The 25,642-nt window shown below is 50.2% G+C and overlaps 3 protein-coding genes across 6 annotated transcripts in view; 2 read left to right on the top strand and 1 right to left on the bottom strand.

Annotated features, from left to right (window-relative positions):
- LOC111159673 (vesicle associated membrane protein 1) overlaps positions 1-25,642 on the bottom strand; it is a 76,721-nt gene that overhangs the window by 48,555 nt on the left and 2,524 nt on the right. Inside the window, exons 2-4 of the mRNA XM_022522230.1 lie at positions 24,666-24,792; positions 24,310-24,468; positions 23,555-23,606 (exon numbers count right to left, since the gene is read on the bottom strand). Of these exons, the coding sequence (XP_022377938.1) occupies positions 23,555-23,606; positions 24,310-24,468; positions 24,666-24,792 (338 nt within the window). The remainder of the gene's footprint in view (positions 1-23,554; positions 23,607-24,309; positions 24,469-24,665; positions 24,793-25,642) is intronic.
- On the top strand, positions 7,074-12,184 carry LOC111159672 (CD27 molecule). 3 transcript variants are annotated; one of them, XM_022522227.1, is made up of 7 exons: positions 7,122-7,411; positions 7,557-7,688; positions 10,555-10,741; positions 10,866-10,869; positions 10,926-11,004; positions 11,264-11,386; positions 11,637-12,184. In XM_022522227.1, exons 1-7 carry the CDS (start codon positions 7,276-7,278, stop codon positions 11,759-11,761), a joined length of 786 nt encoding a protein of 261 aa, XP_022377935.1. In that variant the 5' UTR covers positions 7,122-7,275; the 3' UTR covers positions 11,762-12,184. The 3 variants fall into 3 exon arrangements, with proteins under 3 accessions (XP_022377937.1, XP_022377935.1, XP_022377936.1); XM_022522228.1 differs by lacking the exons at positions 10,866-10,869; positions 10,926-11,004 and having other exon boundaries at positions 10,555-10,737; positions 11,267-11,386; XM_022522229.1 differs by lacking the exons at positions 10,866-10,869; positions 10,926-11,004; positions 11,264-11,386 and having other exon boundaries at positions 7,074-7,411; positions 10,555-10,737.
- LOC111159671 (TAP binding protein like) lies at positions 12,508-20,054 on the top strand. Of its 2 annotated transcripts, XM_022522225.1 has the most exons (7): positions 12,508-12,891; positions 13,650-13,868; positions 14,015-14,272; positions 16,992-17,330; positions 17,958-18,260; positions 19,407-19,490; positions 19,667-20,054. In XM_022522225.1, exons 1-7 carry the CDS (start codon positions 12,825-12,827, stop codon positions 19,708-19,710), a joined length of 1,314 nt encoding a protein of 437 aa, XP_022377933.1. In that variant the 5' UTR covers positions 12,508-12,824; the 3' UTR covers positions 19,711-20,054. The 2 variants fall into 2 exon arrangements, with proteins under 2 accessions (XP_022377933.1, XP_022377934.1); XM_022522226.1 differs by lacking the exon at positions 19,667-20,054 and having other exon boundaries at positions 12,762-12,891; positions 19,407-19,654.

The raw sequence follows: 25,642 nt of genomic DNA on the forward strand, positions 1-25,642 counted from the left end.
TGTCCTCATTCCACTGCTGGTGGGCGTGTGAGTTGGTAGAGCTGTTTTGGAGGGCAACTTGCCAGGATCTATTAAAGTGAACAGTACGCATACCCTATGACTCAGCGGTCCCAGTGTCCAGGACTTATTCTAAAGACACACTCCCACATGCACGGGGAGATATGAGATGTTTATGAGACACCATTTGTGATAATGAAATGTTGGGGGGCAAAAACTGAAGTATTCATGAACAGGAGAAAGGCTAAAAAGCCTAGGTACATCCACTGTCTATTTAACAAAATGAGAAGTTCCAGAAATATAACATAAAATGATCTCCAAGGTATGTTATTGGATTTAAAAAGCAGAAAGCAAATTCTAGAAGGATATATATCATTTATGAAAAAATGAAACAGGGGGCGCCTGGGTGGCTCAGAGGGTTAAAGCCTCTGCCTTCGGCTCGGGTCATGATCCCCAGGGTCCTGGGATCGGCCCACATCAGGCTCTCTGCTCGGCGGGGAGCCTGCCTCCTCCTCCTCTCTCTCTCTCTGCCTGCCTCTCTGCCTATTGTGATCTCTGTCTGTCAAAGAAATAAATAAATAATCTTTTTTTAAAAAATGAAAAAATGAAACAAAACTCAAAAGACAATTGTGCTGAGGCTCGTGGAGATTTCTGAGAGGAGGCCGAGATGCCAGGCCGAGAAAGAACCCTTTCTTTAGCTGGACAAAGAAGGACCTAAAAACAGTAATGCAAGAAGAACATGGAATTGCCAGGCTTGGGGATGTTTGACTTCCAAGAGATATAGTTTTTTAAGATTTTATTTATTTATTTGAGAGTGATTACGAACGGAAGAAGGGGCAGAGAGGCGGAGGGAGAAGCAGGCAATGCAGGCTCCATCTCAGGATCCTGGGATCATGACCTGAAGGGAAATGCCTAACCTACTGAGCAACCCAGGTGCCCCTAAGAGACAATTTTCTAAGGAATGGACAGAACAAATGCATGATTTGTTCTGTGGGCTTTATTTCTTGTTCTGTGTTAGGAGAATTACTATAGGCCTGTGTAATATTTCTTTTAGAGAACAGAGGTAACCTACCATGCCCCAGATGAGAAAGGAAAGGTTAAAATTAGATGTCCTCATTGTCAGTGATCTCAGGTATAAAAGAAGGAGATAAGCCTTTGCCAGAGAGAAGTCATGACCACGTGCTGTACATGAGGCTTTTCACCCATCTCCCAGGTGGACAAGGAGTCTTCCCTGCTCTGACAAATTCAAGCAGAGGGTTCTCAGTAGGAGAGGGGCTGGGATCAGAGTAAGAAATAATTGATTATGGCTTAATAATATTTTAAGTAGAAAGTAAAAGGGACTTAAAAAAAAAAGGAGAGAAAAGAGACTTTGTTGGAAAGATCCACCTAATTCTTTGCTGATAGATGTCTGTAAGCAGAGTTTTTGCTCTTCCATTCTCTGCTGTATAAAAAGAACCTGATTATTACCATACAGACTAACAAAGGAAAAGGATCGTCCCTCATTTTTGGCCATGAACATTCCCAAACTAATAACACATACACACGTATAAATTTATTTGTGTGTTTTTAAAAAGTTCTGGAAGGGGCGCCTGGGTGGCTCTGTTGGTTAAGCGGCAGCCTTCAGCTCAGGTCATGATCTCAACAGGGAGCCTGCTTCTCCCTCTCTGCTCTGTTGTTCCCATGGCTTGTGATCTCTCACTCACGTTCTCTCTTTCTCTCTCAAACAAATAAAATCTGAAAGAAAGAAAGAAAGAGAGAGGGGGAGGAAGGAAGGGAGGGAGGGAGGAAGGAAGGCAGGAAGGAAGGAAGGAAAAGTTCTGGAAGAATAGTCACTAATCTGAAACAGGGATTACCTCTGAGGAGGCAGGGAGAGGATAAGGGCTGGGGGAGAATACAACACATTTTTAAACAACATAACAATATTTAGTTATAACATATTTTCACAAAATCTTGCTTCAGTATACCCAAAACAGTTCTTAGAGGGAAATTTATAGCCCTAAATGAATACATTATAAAAGGAAAATTTAAATGAATGAACTAAGTGTCCAATTCAAGAAGTTAGAAAAGAGGGTGCCTGGCTGGCTCAGTTGGGAGAGCATATAACTCTTGATGTTGGGGTCGTGAGTTTGAGCCCCACATTGGGTAGGCAGATTACTTAAATAAATAAAACTTTTTTTAAAAAGGAAGTTAGAAGGGCAGAATAAACCCAAAGAAAGTAAAAGGAAGGAAATAATTTAAAAATTACACCAGAGAATAAAATGAAACAGAAAACAAAGAAATAATAGAAAAACAGAATGAGATCAAAAAGTGGTTTTTTGAAGCAATTGATACTTACATATATTTCTTGCAAATATATCAAGAAAAAATGAGGAAATTATAAATAAACAATATTAGGAATGAAAAGGGGAAAATAACTAGAGATCTAGTTGTGATTTAAACATTTACACCCATAAATCTGAAACAGGTTAAGTACTCTCCCAACAAAATAAAACCTACCAAACTGACTCTAGAAGAAACTGAAAACCTGAATTAAATCAGCAGTGAAAAGCCTACACTCAAAATACACACACACACACACACACACACACACACACATTCCAACAAGACTTCAAGGAACAGATTATCCCTATTTTCTGTCATCTGTATATAAGAAAAACTATTACGGCTCAAGAAAAGTGGCCAAAGGAAAAAAAAAAAAAAAAGAGGGTGGTGTCTAGACACCTAAACCAAAGGAAGAGACAATTCTCAAGAAGGTGGATCCCACACAGCTCAGCAAAACTTCCTGGCTGAACACTCCTCACCCCTGAGGGGACAGGCACCTGCATTATACCCAGTCCCTGCTCTCCGTGGTGCTGCAGTAATGACCATTACTAATAACTTTATGTGTGTCTTTGAGATGATTTGATCAATTTCTGATTCACTGATGTGTTGATTCCAAGAGGGAAGAAACCACATGCTTATTTTTTTTCATCTTTGTAAATAATGCATTACTTAGCTGGTACCTGGCACAGACTGGACGGGCAACAGATTCTTGTTGAATGAGGAGTGGAATTTAGGAGGTCAATGTGGACCCCTGCAATTTTAACCTTACAATTATGGATAGAGCCATTAAGGAATAAGACTGAGGGTAGACTACACGATACTCAGTGAGTACCTTAAGTGCTAGACAATACTAGGAGCTGGAGTTGAGATCCTGAAAATTTGTCAGAGTTTGGAAGAAATGCCCACAAATGCTCAGTCCCCTGGGAGATCCAGACAGAAATCCCACAAATGCAAATTAAGGAACTGGGAAGTGAGTTCACCCCACTGTCCTGCCCACTTGGTCTCTCAAAGACTCACTGGGAAGGAGGGAGGTGGGAAAGGAAGACTCACTTAAAGCAGGGAGGGGTAGGGGAGGTGTCACCAAAGAAAGTAGGAGTGGAAGGGGTGCCTGGCTGGCTCAGTTGGTTAAGTGTCTGGTTCAGCTCAGGTCCTGATCCCGGGGTCCTTGGATGGAGCCTCCATGGGTTCCATGCTCACTGGGGAGTCTGCTTCTCCCTCTCGCTCTGCCTGCCGCTCCCCGGCTTATGCTCTCTCTCCCTCTCTCTGTCGAATGAATATGTAAAATCTTTTTTAAAAAAAAGTAGGAGTGAAGGATGAAGGAATGGAGTGGAGGGACAAAGAAGCCTAGGAAAACTAAGGGGTTTGGTTGATACGGATCAGGAATAGTGATTTCCGACATCTATGTAATGTTAACAGAACTTCCTTTTAAGAAAAAATCTTGGAGAAAGCTTTGTTCCACTGAGTATTTTGATTGGTTATAGATTTATAAAGGGCCAAGACATGGGGCGCCTGGGTGGCTCAGTCGTTAAACGTCTGCCTTCGCCTCAGGTCGTGATCCCAGGGTCCTGGGATGGACCCCCACATCAGGCTCCCTGCTCCACAGGAAGCCTGCTTCTCCCTCTCCCACTCCCCCTGCTTGTGTTCCCTCTCTCGCTGTGTCTCTCTCTGTTAAATAAATAAATTAAGTCTTTAAAAATAAATAAATTAAATAAAAGGCCAAGACTGATTTGGGGATTAAGAGCTGAAGACAGATGAACTATGCTGCCTGACAGAACGCATCTGAAAGGTAGTCTGTACAGGGTGGGGGATGGTGTCAGCAAAGTGGCTAGTGCCTTTACTGCTTTGTAAGGTAGCCAGTCTACTGATAAATCTCTGGAGTGGGAAGGATCATTGAGAACAAGCACATCCAAAATGCAATTTTAATTTGTATCCTTATGATACATAAACCTTCAGCAAAAGTTTCGCCACACCAAACAGCTTTTTGTTTACAGTTGGTTTGGAGGAAAATTCCAGAAAGTTCTGTGTCCCAAATTTGGAACCCGTGGCAGGGCAGAGGTAAGGGATAAGCCAGGAGCACAGAGGCAGAAACAGGACTTTAGCCAAGTGGGAACGAGGGGTGACCACAACAGCAGACCCACTGGAATTGGGGCCAGGTGACAGTTCTGCCTCTTCCTCGCTCTATCCAGGACCTACCCTGCCTGGAAGGCAAGGAGTGTCTCACCTTGATAGAAAGGAGCAGGGTGGCCCTGGATGACCTCCTGGCTATGGTCATTGCTCCAGACAGAGGGGTTATTCAGGCCCTCAAAAGTAATGAAAATCATCAAAAGAGAAGGGCTTCTGTGGACCTATCTCTGGAGATGCAAGCGGAGGAGGGAGCTGTTGAGAAGATGTGTCTCTGTGCTGGCAGGTGTGGAGAGAAGCTGCATTCCAGGAGAGAATGTGGTGGCGGAAGATTCCCAGAGAGAGATCAGCTGCACTCGCAGGGCCTATAGACAAGAGGAAGAAACTACCCAGGGAGCCAGTCCAGGACAGGCCAAGACTCACCAGAAATTGATGCAAACACAGAAGGCAGAAGATGAGGTCATTCCATTTGCCCAGAGGAAAGTGAGGTCCAGAAAGCTGGCTCTCCTCCTCCTGGCCAGGGTACTCCAGGAGAGCCAGGAAGACCCTGTTCCTGTCCTTTCCCCCACGGAGGGGAGATGATGGGCCGTAGCACAGACCACTGAAGCCTCCCTTGCATGGGTGAGCAGCTCACAGCAGGTCAAAGTTGTCAGTCCTCTCAGGGTCCTCCAGTTCCCCCTCCCACAATGTTCTCTCTAAAGGTCCCATCTCCTCATTGTTCCTGCATGGTGTCATCCATCCCCACACCCCGCCTCACCATGCCTGCCCAGGGTTCAAGATTCACAGAGGAGGTATCCCTGGGTGGCTCAGTCAGTTAAACATCTAATCCTAAGGTGCTGTTTTTGTTTTAAGATTTTATTTATTCATTTGACAGAGAGAGATCACAAGTAGGCAGGGAGGTAGGCAGAGAGAGAGGAGAACACAGGCTCCCCAATAAGCAGAGCCCGATACGCGGCTCGATCCCAGGACGCTGGGATCATGACCCAAGCCGAAGGCAGAGGCTTAACCCATTGAGCTACCCAGGTGCCCTCAATCCTAAGGTTTTGGCTCAGGTCATGATCTCATGGGTGGTGGGATAGAGCCCCTCATGGGGAGTCTGCTTGAAGATTCTCTCCCTTTGCCTCTCTCCCCCACAATCTCTCTCTCTCTCTATCTCTCTATCTCAAATAAATAAATAAATCTTAAAAAAAAAAGATTCATAGTGAAAATAGTGACCATCATCTGGGGATGGGGCTGGACCATTCGTGACAGCACAATCCTCAGATGCCAAGCTTATCGCTCTGAGGTGGGAATTCAGGCATGCTGTCAGTGAGAAGGATGGTTGTGTAGTAGTAATTCTTCAGATCACACTCATATGTGGCTTCCCACAGGTGAGGACCCTCTTAAAGAGAAGAGGGGGCTGGGGAAAAACAAGAGGATGGAAAATATGAAGAGAAAGGAAACCAGAGTGAGAGAGAAAACAGAGCTAACAGGTGAGATCACAGGAGTGTGACATTTTATGAGCACTCTGGAAACAACAGCAAAGCCCCTGAATGAAGAGTGGCCTGGAGAAATAAGCCATGCGTTCCCAGGACTCAGAGAGAGAAAAGTCCAGCAAGTTCCAATGTCCCCCCATCAGCTTTCCCAGGAGAACAGCGGAAACAGGGAAGAGATGACCCAGGGAATCTAAACCCAAGCGCCAAGGCTGGGGGGTAGGATGAAGATGACAGTGAGGTGACAAGGGCAGGCTAGATGGACAGGAGTGACACTTATTCCACAGGCTGGCAGGAGGATGAAAAGAGGTCACACATGATCTCTTAGCAGAGTTAAACAGAGAGGAGAGCACAGGTTTGAGTCCCTTGTTGACAACTCTGAACAATTCTGTAGCAAAGTCTTTTGGCCATAAAACCAGACCTCAGTGGATGCAAGGGTTAATTACGGTCCTCATTCACCCCACTTAGTTTAAATATTCAATTCTTAAAAAAAAAAAAAAAAAGATTTTATTTACTTATTTGAGAGAGAAGAGAGAACATGAACTGTGGGGAGGGGCACAGGCAGAGGGAGAGGGAGAAGCACACTCCCCGATGAGCAGAGAGCCCAATGCAGGGCTCAAGCCCAGGACCCTAAGATCAAGACCTGAGCCGAAGGCAGATGCTTAACTGACTGAGCCACCCAGGTGCCCCAGTATTCAATTCTTTTGCTCCAGAAATGTGCTTGATTGAGTGCTACTCTGGCCTCATGAGGACTCCTGGCAGGGTTAGTTACTCCTTAAAATCTGAAAAATTCTGAATTCTAAAACTTACCTGACCCCAACAGTTTCAGCTAAAAGTCTGTGGACCTATACTCGATTCAGGTTCCCCCTCCCTCTCTAAACTGTTATTAGCTTGTAAGCTGTGAACAGGGGGCAACGTGGGCATCTTTGTGTCTGAGCGCGTGAACAGGAGAGGTGGTAACTGAGTGTCCAGCATTCTGTAAAAGAGGCACGGGCGGGTTCCGATCTCAGCGGCCAGGAGATGCGGGCGTCTTGGGGGGGATGGAGGTCTCTGAAGAGCAGCAGGTCTTCTGACAGCACTTGCCCTTTAATACTCTCCCTGGTACCCAGCACCCAGCACCCAGCACACGGAAAAGGGGGAGGGGGTGGAAGTCACGGCTCTGCGGAAAAAAAACAGCCACAACAGAGCTGCAGCTGCCATCAAAGGTCGGCTTGCCACCTGAAGCCAGCAGCTCGAAGAGGGCCTGAAGCTGCTACCCAGGAGGTACTGAGAGTAGGGCCCCAGCACCCCACTGGAGGGGCCAGCTCCACGGAGGCCAGGCATCAGTAACTGGAACGAAGAAAGGGCTCCCTGGGCAAGAGCCATGGCCCGGGCACCTCCCTGCTGGCTGTGGATTCTAGGGACCCTGGCGGGACTCTCAGCGACCCCAGCCCCCAAGCCCTGTCCTGAGAAGCACTACCTGGTCCAGGGAGAGCTGTGCTGCCAGATGTGCAAGCCAGGTGAGAGAGGAGGGCTCGCTGGGAGCTTGGGGGGGAAGGGCAGAGGAGAGTGCGTCTGAGCTCAAAGAGAGGAATCCTGTACTAGCCTTGACGAGGGCAGAGAAGTGGCCTTCCTTGGGCCTTGACCCTGGACCTCTGCTCGCAGGGACTTTCCTCATGAAGGACTGTGACAAGCATGGTGAGTCTGCTCAGTGTGACCCGTGCATCCAGGGGGCCTCCTTCTCCCCAGACCACCATTCCCGGCGCCACTGTGAGAGCTGTCGGCATTGTAACTCTGGTGAGATGGGCAAGCCTCTGGGGGCCAAGGTGGCAGAGATGGGTGTGGGGAAGCAAGGAGGAGGGGGCCAGAGCTTGTCACTTTGAGGCTACTGCAAGGGGAGCCAATGCAGGAAAGTGGGGGACCCTGAGCAGGACACGTACTGGTGTGGGGAGAACTCTGGTGTTACAAGGAAGGGGTAAGCAGAATGTGGGGGGCTGCCGAGAATGGGTGTACCACTCAGATCACCACAAGAAAAAGGAGTAAGTGAGGAAAAGGAAGCAGAAGTGGCCCTAGGATCCTAGATTTCAGATGAGCGACACCCTATGGATGAACTGGCTTGGTCTAGAAGCATGCATTTGTTTGGAACTTGGAGAACATCTTTCTTAGGATTTAACAATACCAGCCAGTGGGGAACATCCTTCTTCTTCTTCTTCTTCTTCTTTTTTTTTTTTTTTTTTGGCATAAAAGCCAATTTAGGAAAAGGAATATGTATGCGGTCCATGTTTTTCTTGTTTGTTTTATAATTTTATCTTTTTTAAATGAAGAAGTGTAATGTCTGCAGCTGTGTTATGAATTCTTATTATTCCTCCAGCTTAGCTAGAATTTCAGAAACTGTATGCCAGCCGGGATAGAGGCACAGACTTTAAAGTGGCCTCTTTGAACAAACATTCCCCCTCAGGACCCTTCTGAGGGCTCTGGAACTGAACCACTACCCTGCTTGTCTATAAAATACGCTTGGGCTCAGTAGGCCTTTTAGACTGTCATATCCAAAAATGAACTAAATAAAACGTTTTGCCATTGCAAATCAGTCAAAAAACAATATCTTACATACATAAGTATTCCTCAGTCCACTTAACTTAAAAATATGTTACTGGATGCTTTTCTCTTCTTGGCAGCAACCCCAGCAGGGTTGGAATATTCTTTTTTTTTTTTTTTTAAGATTTTATTTATTTATTTGACACAGAGAGAGAGATCACAAGTACGCAAGAGATACACAAGTAAGAGAGGCAGGCGGGGGCGGGGGGTGGGGGAAGCAGGCTCCCTGCTGAGCAGAGAGCCCGATGCGGGGCTCGATCCCAGGACCCTGAGATCATGACCTGAGCCAAAGGCAGAGGCTTAACCCACTGAGCCACCCAGGTGCCCCGGGTTGGAATATTCTAGTCAGAGTCTCCCCACTCACTGTAGGCCCCACCAGGAGGCCTTTTCCCAATACTGAGCCAGCCCCCCGTCCCGTTGCTGGGCTCCAGACCAGGCAATCCATGATACTTCTCTGTAAGACTCAGCCCGTGGGCCTCCATAGCACCCACGCAGCTACTGGCTGTAGGACACCAGGGGGAAGGTGGCCAGGGGGAGGCTGAATAAGTGTGGCCCCTCTGGACCTCAGTGTTCCCCTGGGTAAAATGGAGAGGCGCCAGACATCAGCCTGGAATTGGGGGCACAGGTTATACGTGATGAAGAGAACTCCCAGGTCTCTGGATACTCATCTCTGAAAACGATGGCACTCCCATGCAGAACCAAGCCCAGCTCTCTCTTTAACCCTTCCTCCCCTCAGGCAGATACCCTCCTGGCCACCGTCTCTGGCATCTAAGGTGATCTTCCTCGCTTCTGCCTACCTCTTCTCCTCTCCCCAGTCCCTGTCACCTCCCCCATCACTGTTCTCCTCCTGTGGACCCTTGTCCAGGCTGGCTCACGATTCCTGGTAAGCCACAAAGAAACGAAATTCTGGTAGCAGCTACTAGTCAGAATTCCGAAAGAAGCAGAATAAGGATGGGAAGAAGGAATCTGTGTCCCTTTCCCTTTCCTGGCAAAAGGCATCTGCTAAAGGAATTGTTAGAGCACTGGTCGTTGTCTTTGGCATCCTCCAAGCCTTCCTTTCTGCACCCCGCTTGCCCCGTCAGGGCTCTTCTCCCTGGGTCCCCACGAGTGCACTGTCCCAGGGCCCCACCACGCTGGGCTCAAGCCTGCCCACATCCGGGTGCTGGTGCCTTCCCCAGAATCACTCTCCTCTTTTTAACCTTAACCACCTGTGAGCACAAACCCACCCAGTGCCCCTCACATCCTCCTCCCCTAGTAGAATTTTTTGGCAGTCACTCTGCACCTGACCTCTACACTTGAATAAAATTTACACTGTAAAGCCAAAGTATGTTACTAATCAAATAACTCTCCAGTAAAGTTTAAAAACCCATCAGGGACCATAGCAGCACTATTCCTGATTGCTTAAAAACTGGAAAATACCCAAATGCCCGTTAACAGAATAGACACATGAATCACAGTATATTCATACAGTGAAATGCTATACCGCACGAGAAGGAGCAGTCCGCAGTTACAATATAGATGAATTTCACAAGGGATTGAGGAAGAGGGTCAGACACAAGTGAGTACACATGCATGACTAGACAAATACAGTACAAAAATAAGCAAAGTGACTCGTGGTGTTAGGAAGTCAGGCTGGTGGCTATCTGTGGGTGGGAGGAGGTAGTGACTAGAAAGGGACACTGTTGCTCTTGTTCGTGGCTCCCATCTGAAGCCATTCTCAAGCTTTACGCTTGTGACCTGTGTACGTCTTTGTCTGTCTCTTGTACTTCAATGAGAAGTTATCAAAGTGCCAGGGAATAGGAGAGAAAATCCTGCAAGCTGTTTCTACTTTTTACATTTGGCATTTTCTGAACCATGAGTAAAGGGAAAAAACCCAAGTGTTTCCCTTTAATGACACTAGTAATAAAGGCAGAGGCCCTGGGTGACAGGGAGGGAGGGGCAGCCTTTGCGTGGTTGGGGTAGGAGTCCCTGCAGCTGGGCCTGGGATGGGAGCTCAGGACATAACTTAGCAAGCATGCCTGGCAGGTCTCCGAGGCCTGAGCTTCTTGTGTTCCTCTTCCGTCCCCAGGTCTTCTCATTCGAAACTGCACCCTCACCGCAAATGCACAGTGTGCCTGCCCCAAGGGCTGGCAGTGCAGGGACAAGGAGTGTACAGAGTGTGACCCTCCTTCAAACCCTTTGCTGACACTGCCTCGACCGTCTTGGGCCCCGGACCCACACCCACAACCCACCCACTTACCTTACACCAAAAGTAAGTTCCGGCCAATGCTTTGTCCAGCCATGGGGATAAGGGTCGCGCCCCAAACATCACCCTCCCCACATCAGCTGCCTGGCCAGCTGGTCAGCCTTCCCATCTCCCTGGGCCTGCCTTCAGCCCAGGCTTGTGCCCTGGGAGGTTCCCTGCTGCTGCTCACCCTGCCTCTTTCTCCCGGGATGAAGGAGCCCAGGACAGTTCCGCAGGTTCAGACTCTGGCTGACTTCAGGTGGCTGCCTGCCGTAGCCCTCTCAACCCATTGGCCAGAATGGGGAGTCTTCTCCCCATTCTCTACCCACAGGGAGACTGCATACAGGAAAGGGAAGCCAGCCAGAAAGCTCCTAGGAGTAGGGGGAAGAAGGGGAAGAAGCAGAGTCTAGGGATTAGGAAAGAATTTAGTCAAATGGTAGCAGTGGGAGAGGGGGTGAGAGAGAGACAGGAGGAGGGGTGACAGGTGGTCTGGGCTGAGGGGAGTCAAGGCTGAGGCCCTCTCCAAAAACCCTTGCGTGGTCCTTGCCTATCACAGCCCAAAGGCCCCTGTGCAGCTCAGATTGCATCCGCATCTTTGTCATTCTCTCTGGGATGTTTCTTGCTTTCACCGTGATGGGACCCCTGTTCTTCCATCAACAAAGAAAATGCAGACTAAGTAAGAGACAAAATACTGGTCTCCAGTCCTGTCCCTGCACCCTACCCTACCACCCCAGCCCCGCTGTCCATGCCTTGAACCTCACCGAAGGCTTGCTCAACGCATATTTACCAATCCTGGCTCCCCGCTCCTCTTCCTTTTCTCTCAGCTAGCAACCCCCTGACAGCCCTCCCCGAGCCTGAACCACCTTGGCTTATCTCCACTCCATTCACCACGTCCCCCCAAGGTTCATCCCATTCTCCTCTCGCAGACAAAGAAGAAAGTCCAGTGGTGCCGGCAGAGCCTTGCCGGTACAGCTGCCCCAGGGAGGAAGAGGGCGGCGCCATTCCTATTCAGGAAGATTACCGAAAACCAGAACCTGCTTCCTACTCCTGAGCTTGCGCACCGAGAAGGCTGGGTGGGCGGGTCATCACTACAATAAATTCTCCGCCTCCATCCCACCCCAGCGGCCATCCACCCGGCATCGAGACCTGGCACACACACACACCCGCACCCCGACCCCCACCTCCGCCCCCAAGCCGGTGTTTCAGTACCATCCTGTCATCAGGACTCTTTCCTGTGCGCAGTCTTGAAAAAGTGCCTTTTGGAGACTGGCACCGGCAAGGACGCATGGGGGTGAGATGGAGGGTGGGACGTGGGCCCCACCCCCACCCCAGTGTGTCCTGGCCCAGCCACCTTCACCCCTGCACTGCACTGGAAGGGTGGGGCCTTAGGTGGAGAACACACTTTCCCCTGGAACCACCACGTGCTGTATCACCAACCTAAAAATTTGGCAAAATAAAGTGACAGCCAACCACACACCGAAGCTCTCCCCGCGGGCTCATTCTCTCTCTCTCTCTCTCTCTCTCTCTCTCTCTTTCTCTCTCTCTCTCTAAAATTCCAATCTCACGGTGCAGGCCACACCCAGCCTCGTCTCCCAGATCGGGGATCTGAAGGAGGAGCTCTCTCCAGGGCAGACTAGAGTTGGGGCCCCCGCCCAAGTCGGGGAGTGGGGATCGCGAGTGGATGTGGCACCCACAGAAAATGAAGAAAGTTCCCCCAGTAGCCTCTCAGTCTCGCCCCCCCCCCCCCCCTTTTTTCAGCTCCACTTTCTTGGTTGGGGAGCCAAAAGCGTGCATGCAGTCAAGTCAGATCTTGAGATAACCTGAGGATTTGGCGGGGTGCCATAGCGGGGGAGAAAAAGGAGAACAAGGAACAGGACTCTGGCAGGAGCACCTGGTGCCTTCACTCTCAAGCAAAGGCAGCCGCGGTGACAGTCGAAGTGAAAGCGAAAGAGAAGTAGGCCAAGGACTGAAGAGAAAGCAACAGGCTGGCAAGGGTGGTTTGGAGAGGCCCCTCTTCTCCACCGGGGCGGTGCCAGCGGGAAGCCGTGCAGAGGGGCGGTGGAGAACTGGGGGACTGGGCGACTGGGGTACGAGGGGGGCGGGAGCGCTGCCCCATGGGAACGGAGTTGGGATGGTGCCTGCTGCTGTGCTTGGCTCTGTCCGGGGTGGTGGCGGACCCAGGTGAGCGGGGGAGCGCTAGCTGGGGGGGGGGGAGATGGGGGAGGGCACCAGGGAGCCACCACCGCGGCCGTGTGATTCTGGAAGAGGAAAGGGTTGCGGGGAGGGGCCCGGGATAACCTCCTAAGCCCAACAGGAAAAAGGCCAGCAAAGTAAGATACCAAAGGTGTTGGGGAGAGGGTAGAAGACTGTGGGTAAAGCCAAATGAAGTGAAGAGGGGCCTCCTGGGTGGATGTGGTGGGGGGGCCTACCGGAGAGGGCACTGTCTGGGAGCAGAACCTGAAGGGGAAGTGTTCCCCGGCTAGGAAATCCGCGCGGGAGGTGATCCCCGGAGGTTTGGGGAGGGGAAGGCCACCGGTAATGGCAGAAAGCACAGCAGACCCAGTGGGCGGGCTGGGAAATTGAGAAGATGGTTGCCACACAAGGGTCCTGTCTCCTCTCCCGGTGGCAACTTTGCTCATTTATTTGCTTTAGCTGAGAATTCCCTTGACTGAAGAGAGTATTTGGTGCCAGATGTAGTAAAAAACTCTTCCAAGTAAGGCAAATCCAGGATTTTAAGTAATTCCTACCAAGTATGTACCTGGAGTTAGCAGGTGCTTCCTAGAAAGGCTGGTGTGGGGTGACAAAAGAGGGACACAGTGACAGCTAGGACCCTGGAAGACTTTTACTCCTTCCTTGATGACTCCACAGCTGGGGTAGGTGACCTGGGCACAGAAGCAACTCTCTGGGAAGAGGGTGCTCACCCTGTCTTTAACCTGCAGCGGAAAGGCAGTTGCGGGCAGTGGATGTGGTCCTAGACTGCTTCCTGGTGGAGGAAGGTAGGCAGCTTGGAGGTTTTGCCGGCAGTAGGAACATGGTGAAGGCCTTGCTCGTGCTGAGGCAGGTACCAGTGCTGGATGACGGCTCCCTAGAAGGCCTCACCGACTTCCAAGGGGGCACGCTGGCTGAAGACAACCCACCTGTTACCTTCGAGGCCTCAGGTAAGAGCCCTGCACACTGTGTCCCGATCTTTCTGGGCTCCCTCTGCTGAGACAGCCTGGTGCCTGATTACACCCACTGCGCTGGCTTCCCATGGACCAGGTGTCCTCCAACCAACCAGACCTCTATGCTGCCCTTCTCCCCGCAGTGAACTTGGTACAGATTCCCCAGGCCGAGGCCTTGCTCCATGCTGACTGCCATGGGAAGGAGGTGACTTGTGAGATCTCCCACTATTTTCTCCAGGCCGCTGAGAACGCAGCTTGGTTCATCACCAACGTGCAGGTATCTGGAGGGGGACCTCATGTCTCCATGGTGATGAAGACTCCCAGGGATGCGGAGAGTGGGGCTGCCTTGCACCCCACACTAACCCTGCCCTTGAGCCCCCAGGGGATGATACAAGCTGCAGGTGAGAAATGTAAAAGTATCAGTAAGAAAAGTTTGGGGTGTTTTCTTTTTTTTTCAAGTTGTCAGTTACTGGGGATTAGAAGGAGAAGGAACAAGCCCACCTCCATCTACATCAGTCATCTCAAGGTGTCCCCTAGCCTCAGTCCTTTCTCCTAAAGACCCAAATAATTGGATTGGGATCATTTTCACCTCCCTAATCTGAGGAAATGACATGTGATGCTCCGTTCGCATATGCTGTCCCTAGCAGTCTTTTTTTCTTTTTTTAAGATTTTATTTTTTATTTGACAGAGGGAGAGTTCACAAGTAGGCAGAGAGGCAGGCAGAGGGAGAGAGGGAAGCAGGCTCCCCGCTGAGCAGAGAGCCCAATGTGGGGCTCGATCCCAGGACCCCAAGATCATGACCTGAACTGAAGGAAGAGGTTTAACCCACTGAGCCACCCAGGCACCCCTGTCCCTAGCAGTCTTATGAAGCCAAATGCCAGTTGTATCCCAGCGAAAGCCAGCCTGGTCTGGTGCTTCAAGATGATTAAAGCAACGACAGGGATGCAAATTCATTCATTATCTCTTATCAGTAAAACCTGGTCCTTGCCCTCTCCCACCCAGCACATCCCAGCAGGTACAGGAAATTGAGAACATCACAATAGATTTCTCTAGAGTTCATCAAATCCAGTATTTGGCCTTGAAAAAGACCCAACCAAGCCTAGAGATTAGGGGGCTACCCTCTATCCTTAGAAAGCCCCAGAACACTTGAAGTTTTCTGTGGTGCAACCTAAATTTATCCTGCCACATCAGAAAAGAGAGGTTCTCATGTCTGTCCAGTGTCAACCATAGTCCTGGCACAGCTAAATATCGCCCCTTTTATCTTGGGATATTTCAAACCTACAAAAAAGGTGAAAGAATAATGGGGAGTAAATTAGGTAATGAATACCCAATTATTAATATTTTGCCACATTCTCTCTCTTAATGAGAGGATAACCCCCAAACTAAGTAAGTTGCCCATATCTCAACACTTCATCCCAAAAGTTTCCATGCAGAGCATGTATTCCTTTAGAACACAAACTTTATAACAAGGATGTTCTCCTTCATAATCACAAAACCATCACCCCAGCAGCAAACCAAGGTGGGGAGCAGTCTACAGTGGTGCAGGCAATCTGGGGGTACAGTGTGCAAAGAGTTCAGCATATTCTCACCATTACACCATCACCATATTGGCAATCTTGAACACTATCAGTGATAAAATACTCCCCCCTTGCCAGGGCAGTCTGTTCCCATCAACCCCACCACTGCTTGGTATGCCACTGAGCATCAGACCTAAGAAATTGTAAAACTGATATAGTAGTCCTTTCAGTGCAGAGTCCAAATTCAAACTTCTCCAGCTGCCCCAATAATGTTCTGTATAGCTTTCTGGTTTGATTTTGGGTTTATTTGGTTTTTTTTTTTTTTTTTTAAAGGCCAGGATTCAAACAAGGATCGTGCATTGTGTTTAGTTGTCCTGTACCTTTAGCTTCCTTTCTTTTTTTTTTTTTTAATATTTTATTTATTTATCAGATAGAGAGTGAGAGTGAGCGAGCACAAGCAAGGGAGCAGCAGGCAGAGGGAGAAGTGGGCTCCCCGCTGAGCAGGGAGCCTCATGCGGGACTCGATCCCAGGACCCTGGGATCATGACCTGAGTGGAAGGCAGACGCTTAACCAACTGAGCCACCCAGGCATCCCTCTTCTTTTTTTTTAAGATTTTATTTATTCACCTGACAGAGAGTGAACACAAGCAGGGGGAGGGGGAGAGGGAGGAAGAAGGCTCCCTGATCAGCAGGGAGCCCAACATGGGGCCTGATCCCAGGACCCCAAGATCATGACCAGAGCCAAAGGCAGACGCTCAACCAACCAAGCCACCCAGGGGCCCTAAGCTCTTAGCTTCCTTAAGTCCAGAACATTCTTCTCCCAGCACTGATATTTGGAGAGTCCAGGCCCACTGTCTCAAAGAGCATCCCACCATTTGGATGTGTCTGATTGTTCCTCATTAGATTCAGGTTTAACACGCTTTGCACAAATACTACCACTGTGTGCTTTTTAAATCTCTTACTCCTGGGGCATCTGGGTGGCTCAGTGGGTTAAAGCCTCTGCCTTCAGTTCAGGTCATGATCTCAGGGTCCTGGGATGGACCCCAGCGTTGGGCTCTCTGCTCAGAGGGAAGCCTGCTTTCTCCTCTCTCTGCCTGCTTCTCTGCCTACTTGTGATCTCTGTCTGTCAAATTAATAAATAAAATCTTTTAATAAATAAATAAATAAATCTCTTACTCCTATGTTATCTTCACAGCATCCTTGCCTTAAGCAGATGGCCTTGGCAACCCTCAGTGACTTGCCCAAGGTCACAGAGCTAGTAAGTGGAAGGAGCAGGGTTCCAAAGCTTTTTCTGCTATTCCAGTGGCCTGACCTGAAGGTCAATGGTAACCCCTAATTTTGGCTATGGACTTGTCTGGTGAGAAGTCCATAGCTTTTGTTAGATTGTCTGGGGGTAAGTGATTCCAAAATAGTTAGGTTTACCATGTGTGCCAGGCTGCCTTTCCAGAGCACCATTTCTCTGTGGTTCCAACTAGTGGGAAATGAGCTTAGCTGGCTTCATTGTCCAGAGGAGGGGGCAGGGGCAGGCGTGTGCCCACAGCTAGAAATCGAGTGGGCCGAAGGAGGAAGCAGCCCACAATCACCCTTCTTTTTCTCACTGCAGTGGAACTCCAAGTGACAACACAGACCCCCTCCCTGAACGTCCTGCTGGGGTCCTCAGCCTCCCTGCCCTGTGGCTTCTCCATGGCACCAGGCTTGGACCTGACCCATGTGGAGTGGCGGCTGCGTCATAAGGGCAACGGTGAGCTGGTGTACAGCTGGACCAGGGGGCAGCGGCAGGCCAAGCGGAAGGGCACTGCGCTGCAGCCTGAGCAGCTACTTGTGGCCGGGGACGCCTCCCTTGCCCTGTCTAGCCTCACCCTGAAGGACGAGGGGACCTACATTTGTCAGATCACCACCTCTCTGTACCAAGCTCAACAAATCATCCAGGTCCACGTCCAAGGTGAGGCCATACTCGGGTCTCCGAGGGAGAGTGGAAAGGATACACCTACGGGAGCGTTTTCCAGGACAGAATCCAACACAAGGGCAAGTCCCCAAGAGGCAGACGGTCACATTGCCACGACCTAACTGCCATCACCATCCTAGAGGCACAGACCATTCCCCGTCAGACTCCAGGAGAATTCCACCAGGCAGTTTCCCATCCCAGATCCCACCGCCCTGTCCTGGCTGGCTGTCTCCCAAGTACCCCAGTCCCTTGTACTCCCAAGTACCCCAGTCCCACATCCTGAGAAGGAGCAGCAGCAAACCCAGGAGGGGCCGTGGGCGCTGTCTGACTGGCAGGAGTACTTCATCACTATGTCCTTGAAAATCAGCAGCCTATAGTGATGGGAAGAAGCCAACCTTTACTTGGTTTTACTACTATTTTTCAACTGCCTATGAACGACGTGCTCCCTTCTGGCCTGCACCCAGGGTGGACTCCTTACACCCACCTTGGGCCCTCCACTGGGGGTTAATTCCTTCAGCTCCCACAACCTACTTTCACTCCCAGCAGGAAGAGAAAGGAAGCTTTGGGAGATTAAGCCATCAGGTTGGGGCCCTCTGGCATCTTCTTCCTCATTCTTTCTTCCAGCTTCCCCCAAAGTACGACTCAGCTTGGAGAACAAAACTCTGCCAGCCACCCTCATCTGCAGCATCACTGGCTATTATCCTCTGGACATAACCGTGACATGGAGCCGAGAGGAGCCAGGCGGAGCCCCGGTCCCAGTCTCTGGCGCCTCCTTCTCCAGCCTCCGGCAAAGCGCAGCGGGCACCTACAGCATTTCCTCCTTCCTGACCGTAGAACCTGACCCTGCAGGCACCACTTACACCTGCCAGGTCGCCCACAGCTCCCTGGAGCAGCCCCTGGGGGCTAGCACCCAGATCCTCCCACCAGGTACTAGGACTGCCCTCCTTTCCTACCTCCATACTTGGGCTCATGGCTCTCCTGCCCCCAGCTCAGTCTCTGGTCTTGTTCTGCTTCCCACAGCACTTTGTTCAGCCTCTGCCTCTTGGTTCCCGAAGTGGCAGCCCCCCATCCTAGCTGCCCCCACATCCCAAGACTCCACCAAACCCCAGGTTCCAGGGCCCCAGGCAGTATACTGAGAGCTGGAGACCAAGGGTCAAGGAGCTTAGTCAGTTTGGAGGGACTGACGCCACTGACGCCAGCCGAGGGAGCTAGCTCAGGGGGCGAGAAAACAGCCAAGACGGAAAGAACAGCATATGTGAAGGCCAGATTATAAACAGTCTCAGGAGAACTTGGGGAACTGCACAGCTAGAGCCAAGGGTATGTGGGAAAAGGGAGAAGTGGCCCTGGAGCTTGAAAGTAATTACATCTATTGAGCATTTATATGAATCAAGCACTGTACTAAGCAGTTAGCTATATGATCACGTGTAGTAATCATGACTCCCATTTTACTGATGAGCAAACTAGCTTTTACAGATGTCAGAGAATTTGCCCAAGGCCACCTACCTAGTAAATGGTCAAAGAAAATATGAAAAATGGGCACTGACTGCCCTACAGCCTTAAACCCTCTACGCTATTAGAGGGCAGATCACAATGGGCTTTCAGGCTGCAATTTCATCCTAAAGTCACAGAATGTCATAGAGAGGTTTTCAACAAGAAATGCAAACATCCAGGAGCATTGGGCATTATTTGGTGGCTCACCAGACTGCAAGCTTCCCCAGAACTGGGGTTTTGTCTCAGTTTACTTCGTTTCCCAGCTAGTCAAAATTTCAGTTTACCTGTCAACAACTTATCTAACCTAAATCTCTCTAAATGTCCCAAGGTGGGAAGGGGTAGGAAAACACATGGACATCCCACAACCTTCAACAAGTATGAATACTACAGTGTGCCCAGTTCCTAGGTGAAAGCAGAACGCTTGCCATGAACTCCTTAACCAGGGATGGGGGAGCACGCGCAGACATGCTCTCTCTCTCCTCTCCCTTTCTCTCCCTGCTTTGTCCCTCTTGCTGGGGCAGGTGCGGCCTCAAAAATTATTCCAACCTACTGATTCCTGCCTGTGCTGTTCTCAACCTACAGAGCAGAAAACAGCCTTTGGAGTCCTTTTGGCCAGCAGCCTCTTCCTTCTTGCATTGCTGTTCCTGGGGCTTCAGAGACGGCAAGGTAAGCCCTGCCCTGCCCCTCCTTACCTGCAGATCAGCTGGCTCCAGCCACCTCCCCACCCAGCCCAGGGATGAAGCCCAAGTGTCCTGAGTTCCAGCCAGTCCCCATACCACAGCCCCTGGCTTTTGGGGTTACCTCAATTGAAAACATCCTCCTTCCTTCTTGTTTTCTCCTAGCTACCTCACCAAGATCTGCCAAGACTCTGAGGCCCTCTGGGTAACCACCCTTCTGCCTCAGAGCAAAAGGGAATAGTAGTCACATTGTCCCAGAAGGACTCCAGCCCAAGTCTCAGAGCTCAAAAAGGCCCCAAGAAAGGCATGAAGAAGGCACAGATCCTGGGGACCCTGGCTCTGTGTGGGTCTCTGCCTTCCTTCCTTGTGTCCCTGGGCTGAACACCAAGGGAGAAAACGTGAAGAGGTGAGAGGGTGGTAGAAAGCAGAATGTCTGGGTAGGAGGTTAAAAAATGAGCCTATGGTAGAAAAGAAAAAGGGAAAACACTAAGAAAGGAGTAAGTGGGCAAGTCATGATCTCATGGTTCATGAGATGGAGACCTGCATGGGGATCCATGCTCAGTGGGGGTCTGCTTGAAGATTCTCTCCCTCTGCCCCTCCCCCCGACTCATGCTCTGATTCCCTCTCTAAAATAAATAAATCTTTTTTAAAAAAAGGAGTGAGTGGGGGGGACAGTGGGTCAAAGGGGTGTGGTGGTTGGACCATAACACACAAGCATTTGAACTCTGTCCAAATAAAAGCCTCTTGTGTTCTCAGAAACAAAGCTTTTCCACTTTCCTGTCTTTCCCCACACCGGACCCAACTGAGCCCTGTCCTCAAGCCTTGCCACACCCACTGGCAGAGTGTTCAGGGTATGAAACGAAGGCCCTCAGAGGCGGCCCTGGGGAGCCATGTCAGGTTGCTCTGTTTGGAACTCTGAGCCACAATTAAGGTCGAGCTCTTTTGGATAGCGCCTCCCTCATTCAGCTGCCAGGGAGAGATTTCTCCTTCCATCCAACTCTAAGATGTGTCTGGTGAGGACAGCGGAACTCAGCTGGGGAACAGGGTGTGTTCGCAGAGGCCTCACGTGGGCACCCCCTCGGACAGGCCGGGCAGCACGAGGACATAGGAAGGAGGCAGAGGGGAGGCGTCAGAGAAAACCTGCAGTGGTTTCTGATGTGATATGTGAGATGCCCACTTGACTTCCTGTCACTACTTCCTCTCACTAGCACCTGGAAGAGTCGGGCCGCGCCAGGTACAGACGCAGAGCGGAGACCACTTCCTCTGCCAACACATGGATCTTTTATCTCGAGAGTGCCACACGGCACCTGTAAGCCAGCCTTCCGGCCTCACGCAACAACACACCGTAAAGGAAAAGAACCCCTCCCCCGCCCCTCCTCAGTTACTCCAACCCAAACAACAACCAAGTCAGTTTAGTGGTAGGAATTTATATATATATATATATATATATTTTTTTTTTGCCTTTGTTCAGAATACATGAAGTTGGTAAATATGCCACATGCCTGGGGTGGAAGTACAACAGTTATTATTCTATACAAGTATGAGGTTGGGGGTAGGAAAAAAGACAGAAGTGATGACAGACACACAGTGGAAACCCCACATCGCCTCATGGCAAACCAAGGAAGAAGGGGATGTGGGAAGCTCGGCTTCATTTGACTGCAAAGTCCCAGGGTTTGGTTGCATATTTGCTCATGCACATGGGTGGTGGGAGGGAAGAGGGACAGCAAAGACACAGAAGACGGTACAGGGTGGGGTGAGAAAGAAAGTAGAAGGCCAAACATCCCCAGAAGAACAAAGCCAACTACATCTGGTGAGCCTCAGAGGGATAGAAACCCAGGAAAGAATTCCTGTGACAGGGCTGGGTGGGCCAAGAGGGCGAATTTGCTCCAGGCTCAGGACACATCGAGGACAGTGGCAATTCTTCTCCAGCGGTGACCCCCTGCATTAGGCAAGGAGGAGCCCAGAGGAGATTGGAGACCTTCGAGGGGGGCCGTTGGGAGGGTACACTGACTGCTTTCTTCCAGCTCTTCAGTCCTGCCCTGGGGCAGGACGAAGGGAATGTGGGAAACAGGGGCAAAAGGAGAGGAAGGATGGTTTTGTGCAATGAAATGCTGTTGCATGGAAAGGAAGCACCCAGACCCAGCCCGGCTGGGCCTGGCCTGGCCTCAGCCTCTTCCTGCTTGTGGGCTGGAGGACTGGAGGAATAAGGGGTCATGGGTATTCCCCCTTGCTGCTCCCAGCCTCCCTCCTTCCCTCACGCCTGGGTCTGTCCCACTCCACAAGCTATCCTGAAGCCCAGCCGTGGCCTCCCACCCTCGGGTTCCACTGTCTCCCCCCACAAACCATGCAGAGGGGAAAGGAAAGGAGGCAAAGTGGAGTTCAGAAGGGTACAGGTAGTTCAGAAGGGGAATACAGCACAGGAAGAACAGACAGGTGGCTCTAGATAAGAGGGCCCATAATGGCACAGCAGTGCACATGCGCACCTGTCCACAGACGGTCCCGCCTCCTACCCAAGACCGGTTTGGGGGGTATACTGGACTTCTCAGAATACTCAGAATCTGCCAGCTTCAGGAAGGACCTCCTGCCTCATCCTTATCTTTGGTAAGTACATGGGAATGGTGTAGAGGAAAGCAGTCCTGGAGAGCCCAGGTATCCTCAATTCTAACACCTCATGCTTTATCAAGGGGAAGGGAGGAGTGGGACCCTCCCCAATGAGCTGGCAACAAGTGGCTTCTTCCAAGCTTGTTATTTTCAGATTAGGCCCTTGACTCGTTGTCTCTCTATAATTAATACTTGTTCTCTCTAACAATTAAAACTAACTCAGAATCCCCAGCTTTGGCTCTATGAAATTATTTGGTGCTCTCATAAATGATACAGAATCCTGCAGAAAATGTGGACGAGAGACAACCCCTTGTAGTTATGAGCTTAGAGGGCTGCTTCTAGGATGGGAATGAAGCTGGTCCTTTTGCAATTAAGATGCCTTCTATAGGTCTCCAGAAAACAAAGCAAAAGGCTGTATGATCCCTGATGACAGAAAGTCTCGGACAGATCAGAAATAATTGCAAAAACAGATTTGACTTTCCAAAAGGGTACTACCCCACCCAAGTTGGATTTCGGGCCCACCCCAGGCTCCTTTTCAGGTCTGGCCTAAGAGAAGAGCCCCTAGTGATCAGGGCAGTCCTGAGTGAGCTGCCTTTCTCCCTGCTGTTCCCAGCCCCCTCCCACCAGTGACCTGGCCTTTCCTGGTGACACCATGGGCACCAACACCCTTCTCCTTCCCCAATCTTGACAGCTTCTTGGGCACGTCACCTTGGCTACACCCCTTCCTCTTCTCTTGGCCTCCAATTCTTTTTGGCTTTGGGGGAACTTGAGTGCACATAAGAAGGGGGCAGGGAGGTGCCAGCTGTGGCTCTTCAGGGAGTTACTTCGAGACTGTGCCACGAGCAGCATTTCTAGTGTTGAGGGACACAGTGCAAATGAGAGCAACAGAAAAGGAGGAATGGGCGATGGAGAAGCCAGGACAGGGTGGAGGAAGGTAGATGGGGACGTTCATTGAGAGAGCAAACAGAGGGAGAGGGATGTGAGTTTGGATGGCAATGGAGAACAGGGAAGGGGTGGCACATTCTCAAGTAAAAAAGTAGACTGGACACAGGAATCAGGAAGTCCCAGATGGAAAAGAAAAAGAGACAGGAGAAAACAAGAGGGCAAATTACATCACGTTACTAGACATTCAGGCCTTTCAGTCGCAGGTGTTCCATCCCCGTGGTCTCCCTCTGACCCAAGCCAGTGACAAACAGCACAGCCCCACTTCCTCAGAATAGGAAGGACCATCTTCCCACGAGATCTTGCAGAGGGAAGGCTTGTCCATCAAGGAAGTCCCTTGTCTTTGCCCTTCCTCCCTCCCAAACCAGGTGATGATCCCACAGCAGCGATCTCCATACCTCAGTGAGAGCAGCCCTACTCCCCAGGCAGGCAGGAAGGCAGGCAGGGCTGGGAGAAGACTCCAGGACCTTCCCACCTCTTCACCCCACCAGCAATCTCAGCGATACTTACTTGCAATAACTACCACGATGATGGCACAGACAGCTCCCAGCATGATCATCATCTGAGGAAACATTGACCAAAAACGGGTCCTTGGATTTGGGGAAGAGGAAAGAGGATGTTCCCACTAGAGATGTGGGAAAAGAACTTCCTCCATCCTGGGGACAGTGGAAGAAACCACTCATCCCCCAGGAAATAGGCGGGTCTCTCAGGAAGGGCCCAACCCTCCAGTTCCCCATGAGACAACCACCCCTGCACCACAGCTGAGGCTTCCCAGAAACATCCGAGCATCTGTGGCTCGCTCCATCTCGCTTGGCTCCTTTTGCCTGAGGCTTTGAAAGGAATGCCATGGAGGTGCAGACACCGGATCTTTAGTCAGTTGGTTCATTTTCCATTGTGAAGTATTCAGCTTATTCCTAAAAGCTGCAGGTATTTAAATATAGACCTATCCTAGCCATCGAGTTAATGTTGGCTATGTGTGGGGAAGGATGAGGCAAGATTTTCCCAGGGATCTTTGAGGGAAAAGCAACCCGACTGACCACTTTCCAACTCCTCAGGGTACGGTTGGCACCCAGTTAGTGGTTCTGAGCGCTCTAGCCTACCCTGGTGGCCAATTCTGGGTACTGCATCTCAAGGAGGCTTTCAGATTTCCTCCCCTCAAGGTTCCTCAGTGCCATGGGAGGTGAGGAAGGTAGAACCTGAGCGTTTTCTTTTCTTCCAGGAGTTGAGGCCCAGAAAGAGAAGGCAGAGAGGACAAGAAAACTCACCTTGCAGTCTTTCCACCAATACTTCCTCTTTAGCTTGGCAGCGCTGGTCTCAAACCGTGACGCTCCCACTTGCAAGGCGTCAGCTCGGTCATCCAGCTGTGACAGTATCTCATCTCTCTTCAGGACCTTGTCCACATTCACACGCATGATGTCCACCACCTGAAGGGGTGCAGAAACAAAGCTAGTAAGCTTCCCTGCTAGAGACGGGTGAAAAACAACAGAATCTCAAGTCTGGTCCTTTGTAACTCAGGGATGCCTTGCTTCCCAGAGCTTTTAGGCACCCTTTTATTAAAAAAAAAAAAAGGTTCTAAACTTCCATCATCTGGAAACTCTCAGAGAAAAAGCTCTCCACTTACTTCCTCCACTTGTGCCTGGGTTTGCTGTAGTCGTCTGTTACTGGTCGTATTAGGAGGAGGGCCAGGGGGGCCCCCTCCTGGGGCAGTCCCTTCTGCCCCTTCAGTGGGAGGCTGAGCTGGAGCAGACCTGTGGAGGGAAGGGGACCAAGTACACAAAGTAACCGAGACAAGAAAGGAATCACATGCATTCTGGCCCCATATGACAAACGCTATGGTGATGAGGCTCCATGCAACCAGAAGGGATTCTAACTTCTTGGCAACACCAAGGAGGGAGATGCAGCATAGAGGAAGAAGCAAAAGATGAAAGATCCTGTAACAACATTTAGGGGGGCTTCAGGGACATTCAGGGTGGCATCAAGAGATCTTCTTTGGGGCTATCCTTTGCCCTAAATCCAAACATCCTCTGGCACAATGGCTACAGGGGAAAAGGTGCCAGCCTTGAACTAAATGGCACTTCCCTGACTGTCAGAAAGAAGCCTTTTGGGGCCCCTGGGTGGCTCAGTCATTGAGTGTCTTCCTTCGGCTCAGGTCATGATCCCAGGGTCCTAGGATCGAGTCCCGCATCAGGCTCCCTGCTCAGCAGGAAGCCTCCTTCTTCCTCTCTGACTCCCCCTGCTTGTATTCCCTCTCTCACTGTGTCTCTCTCTGTCAAATAAATACATAAAATCTTAAAAAAAAAAAAAAAGAAGCCTTTCACATGAAGTCAAACTGGAAAATTCCTATTCAGGTTAAGAGAAATTCATACAAAAGACTAACACTTACGGACCAAACAGCTCTTTTATGCAAAGCCTAAAGAACACAAGCAAGTTGACAGACTCTGCTTAGGGGAATTGAGCTATTAGTTGTTTCACACAATGATTAGTATATTGGGGCAGCTGTAAGGACAACTTGGAGAATCACCAAAGGCAAGGCTTCTGTAGGTAGGTTTAAGTCAGGACTGTTCACTTGCTTTGTTTTTGGCAGAGAAGATGGTGTTT

The sequence above is a fragment of the Enhydra lutris genome, unplaced genomic scaffold (assembly GCF_002288905.1).
Source record: "Enhydra lutris kenyoni isolate GAN:26980312 unplaced genomic scaffold, ASM228890v2 scaffoldscaffold69, whole genome shotgun sequence".
In the NCBI taxonomy this organism is placed as follows: domain Eukaryota; kingdom Metazoa; phylum Chordata; class Mammalia; order Carnivora; family Mustelidae; genus Enhydra; species Enhydra lutris.

Coding starts and splice junctions, on each gene's coding strand:
- LOC111159671 (XM_022522226.1), top strand. CDS start 12,825: ATGGGAACGGAGTTGGGATGGTGCCTGCTGCTGTGCTTGGCTCTGTCC. Junction 13,869..14,014: donor TGTTACCTTCGAGGCCTCAG/GTAAGAGCCCTG, acceptor TTCTCCCCGCAG/TGAACTTGGTACAGATTCCC. Junction 18,261..19,406: donor CACCCAGATCCTCCCACCAG/GTACTAGGACTG, acceptor CTCAACCTACAG/AGCAGAAAACAGCCTTTGGA.
- LOC111159672 (XM_022522227.1), top strand. CDS start 7,276: ATGGCCCGGGCACCTCCCTGCTGGCTGTGGATTCTAGGGACCCTGGCG. Junction 7,689..10,554: donor CTGTCGGCATTGTAACTCTG/GTGAGATGGGCA, acceptor TTCCGTCCCCAG/GTCTTCTCATTCGAAACTGC. Junction 11,387..11,636: donor ACAAAGAAAATGCAGACTAA/GTAAGAGACAAA, acceptor CTCCTCTCGCAG/ACAAAGAAGAAAGTCCAGTG.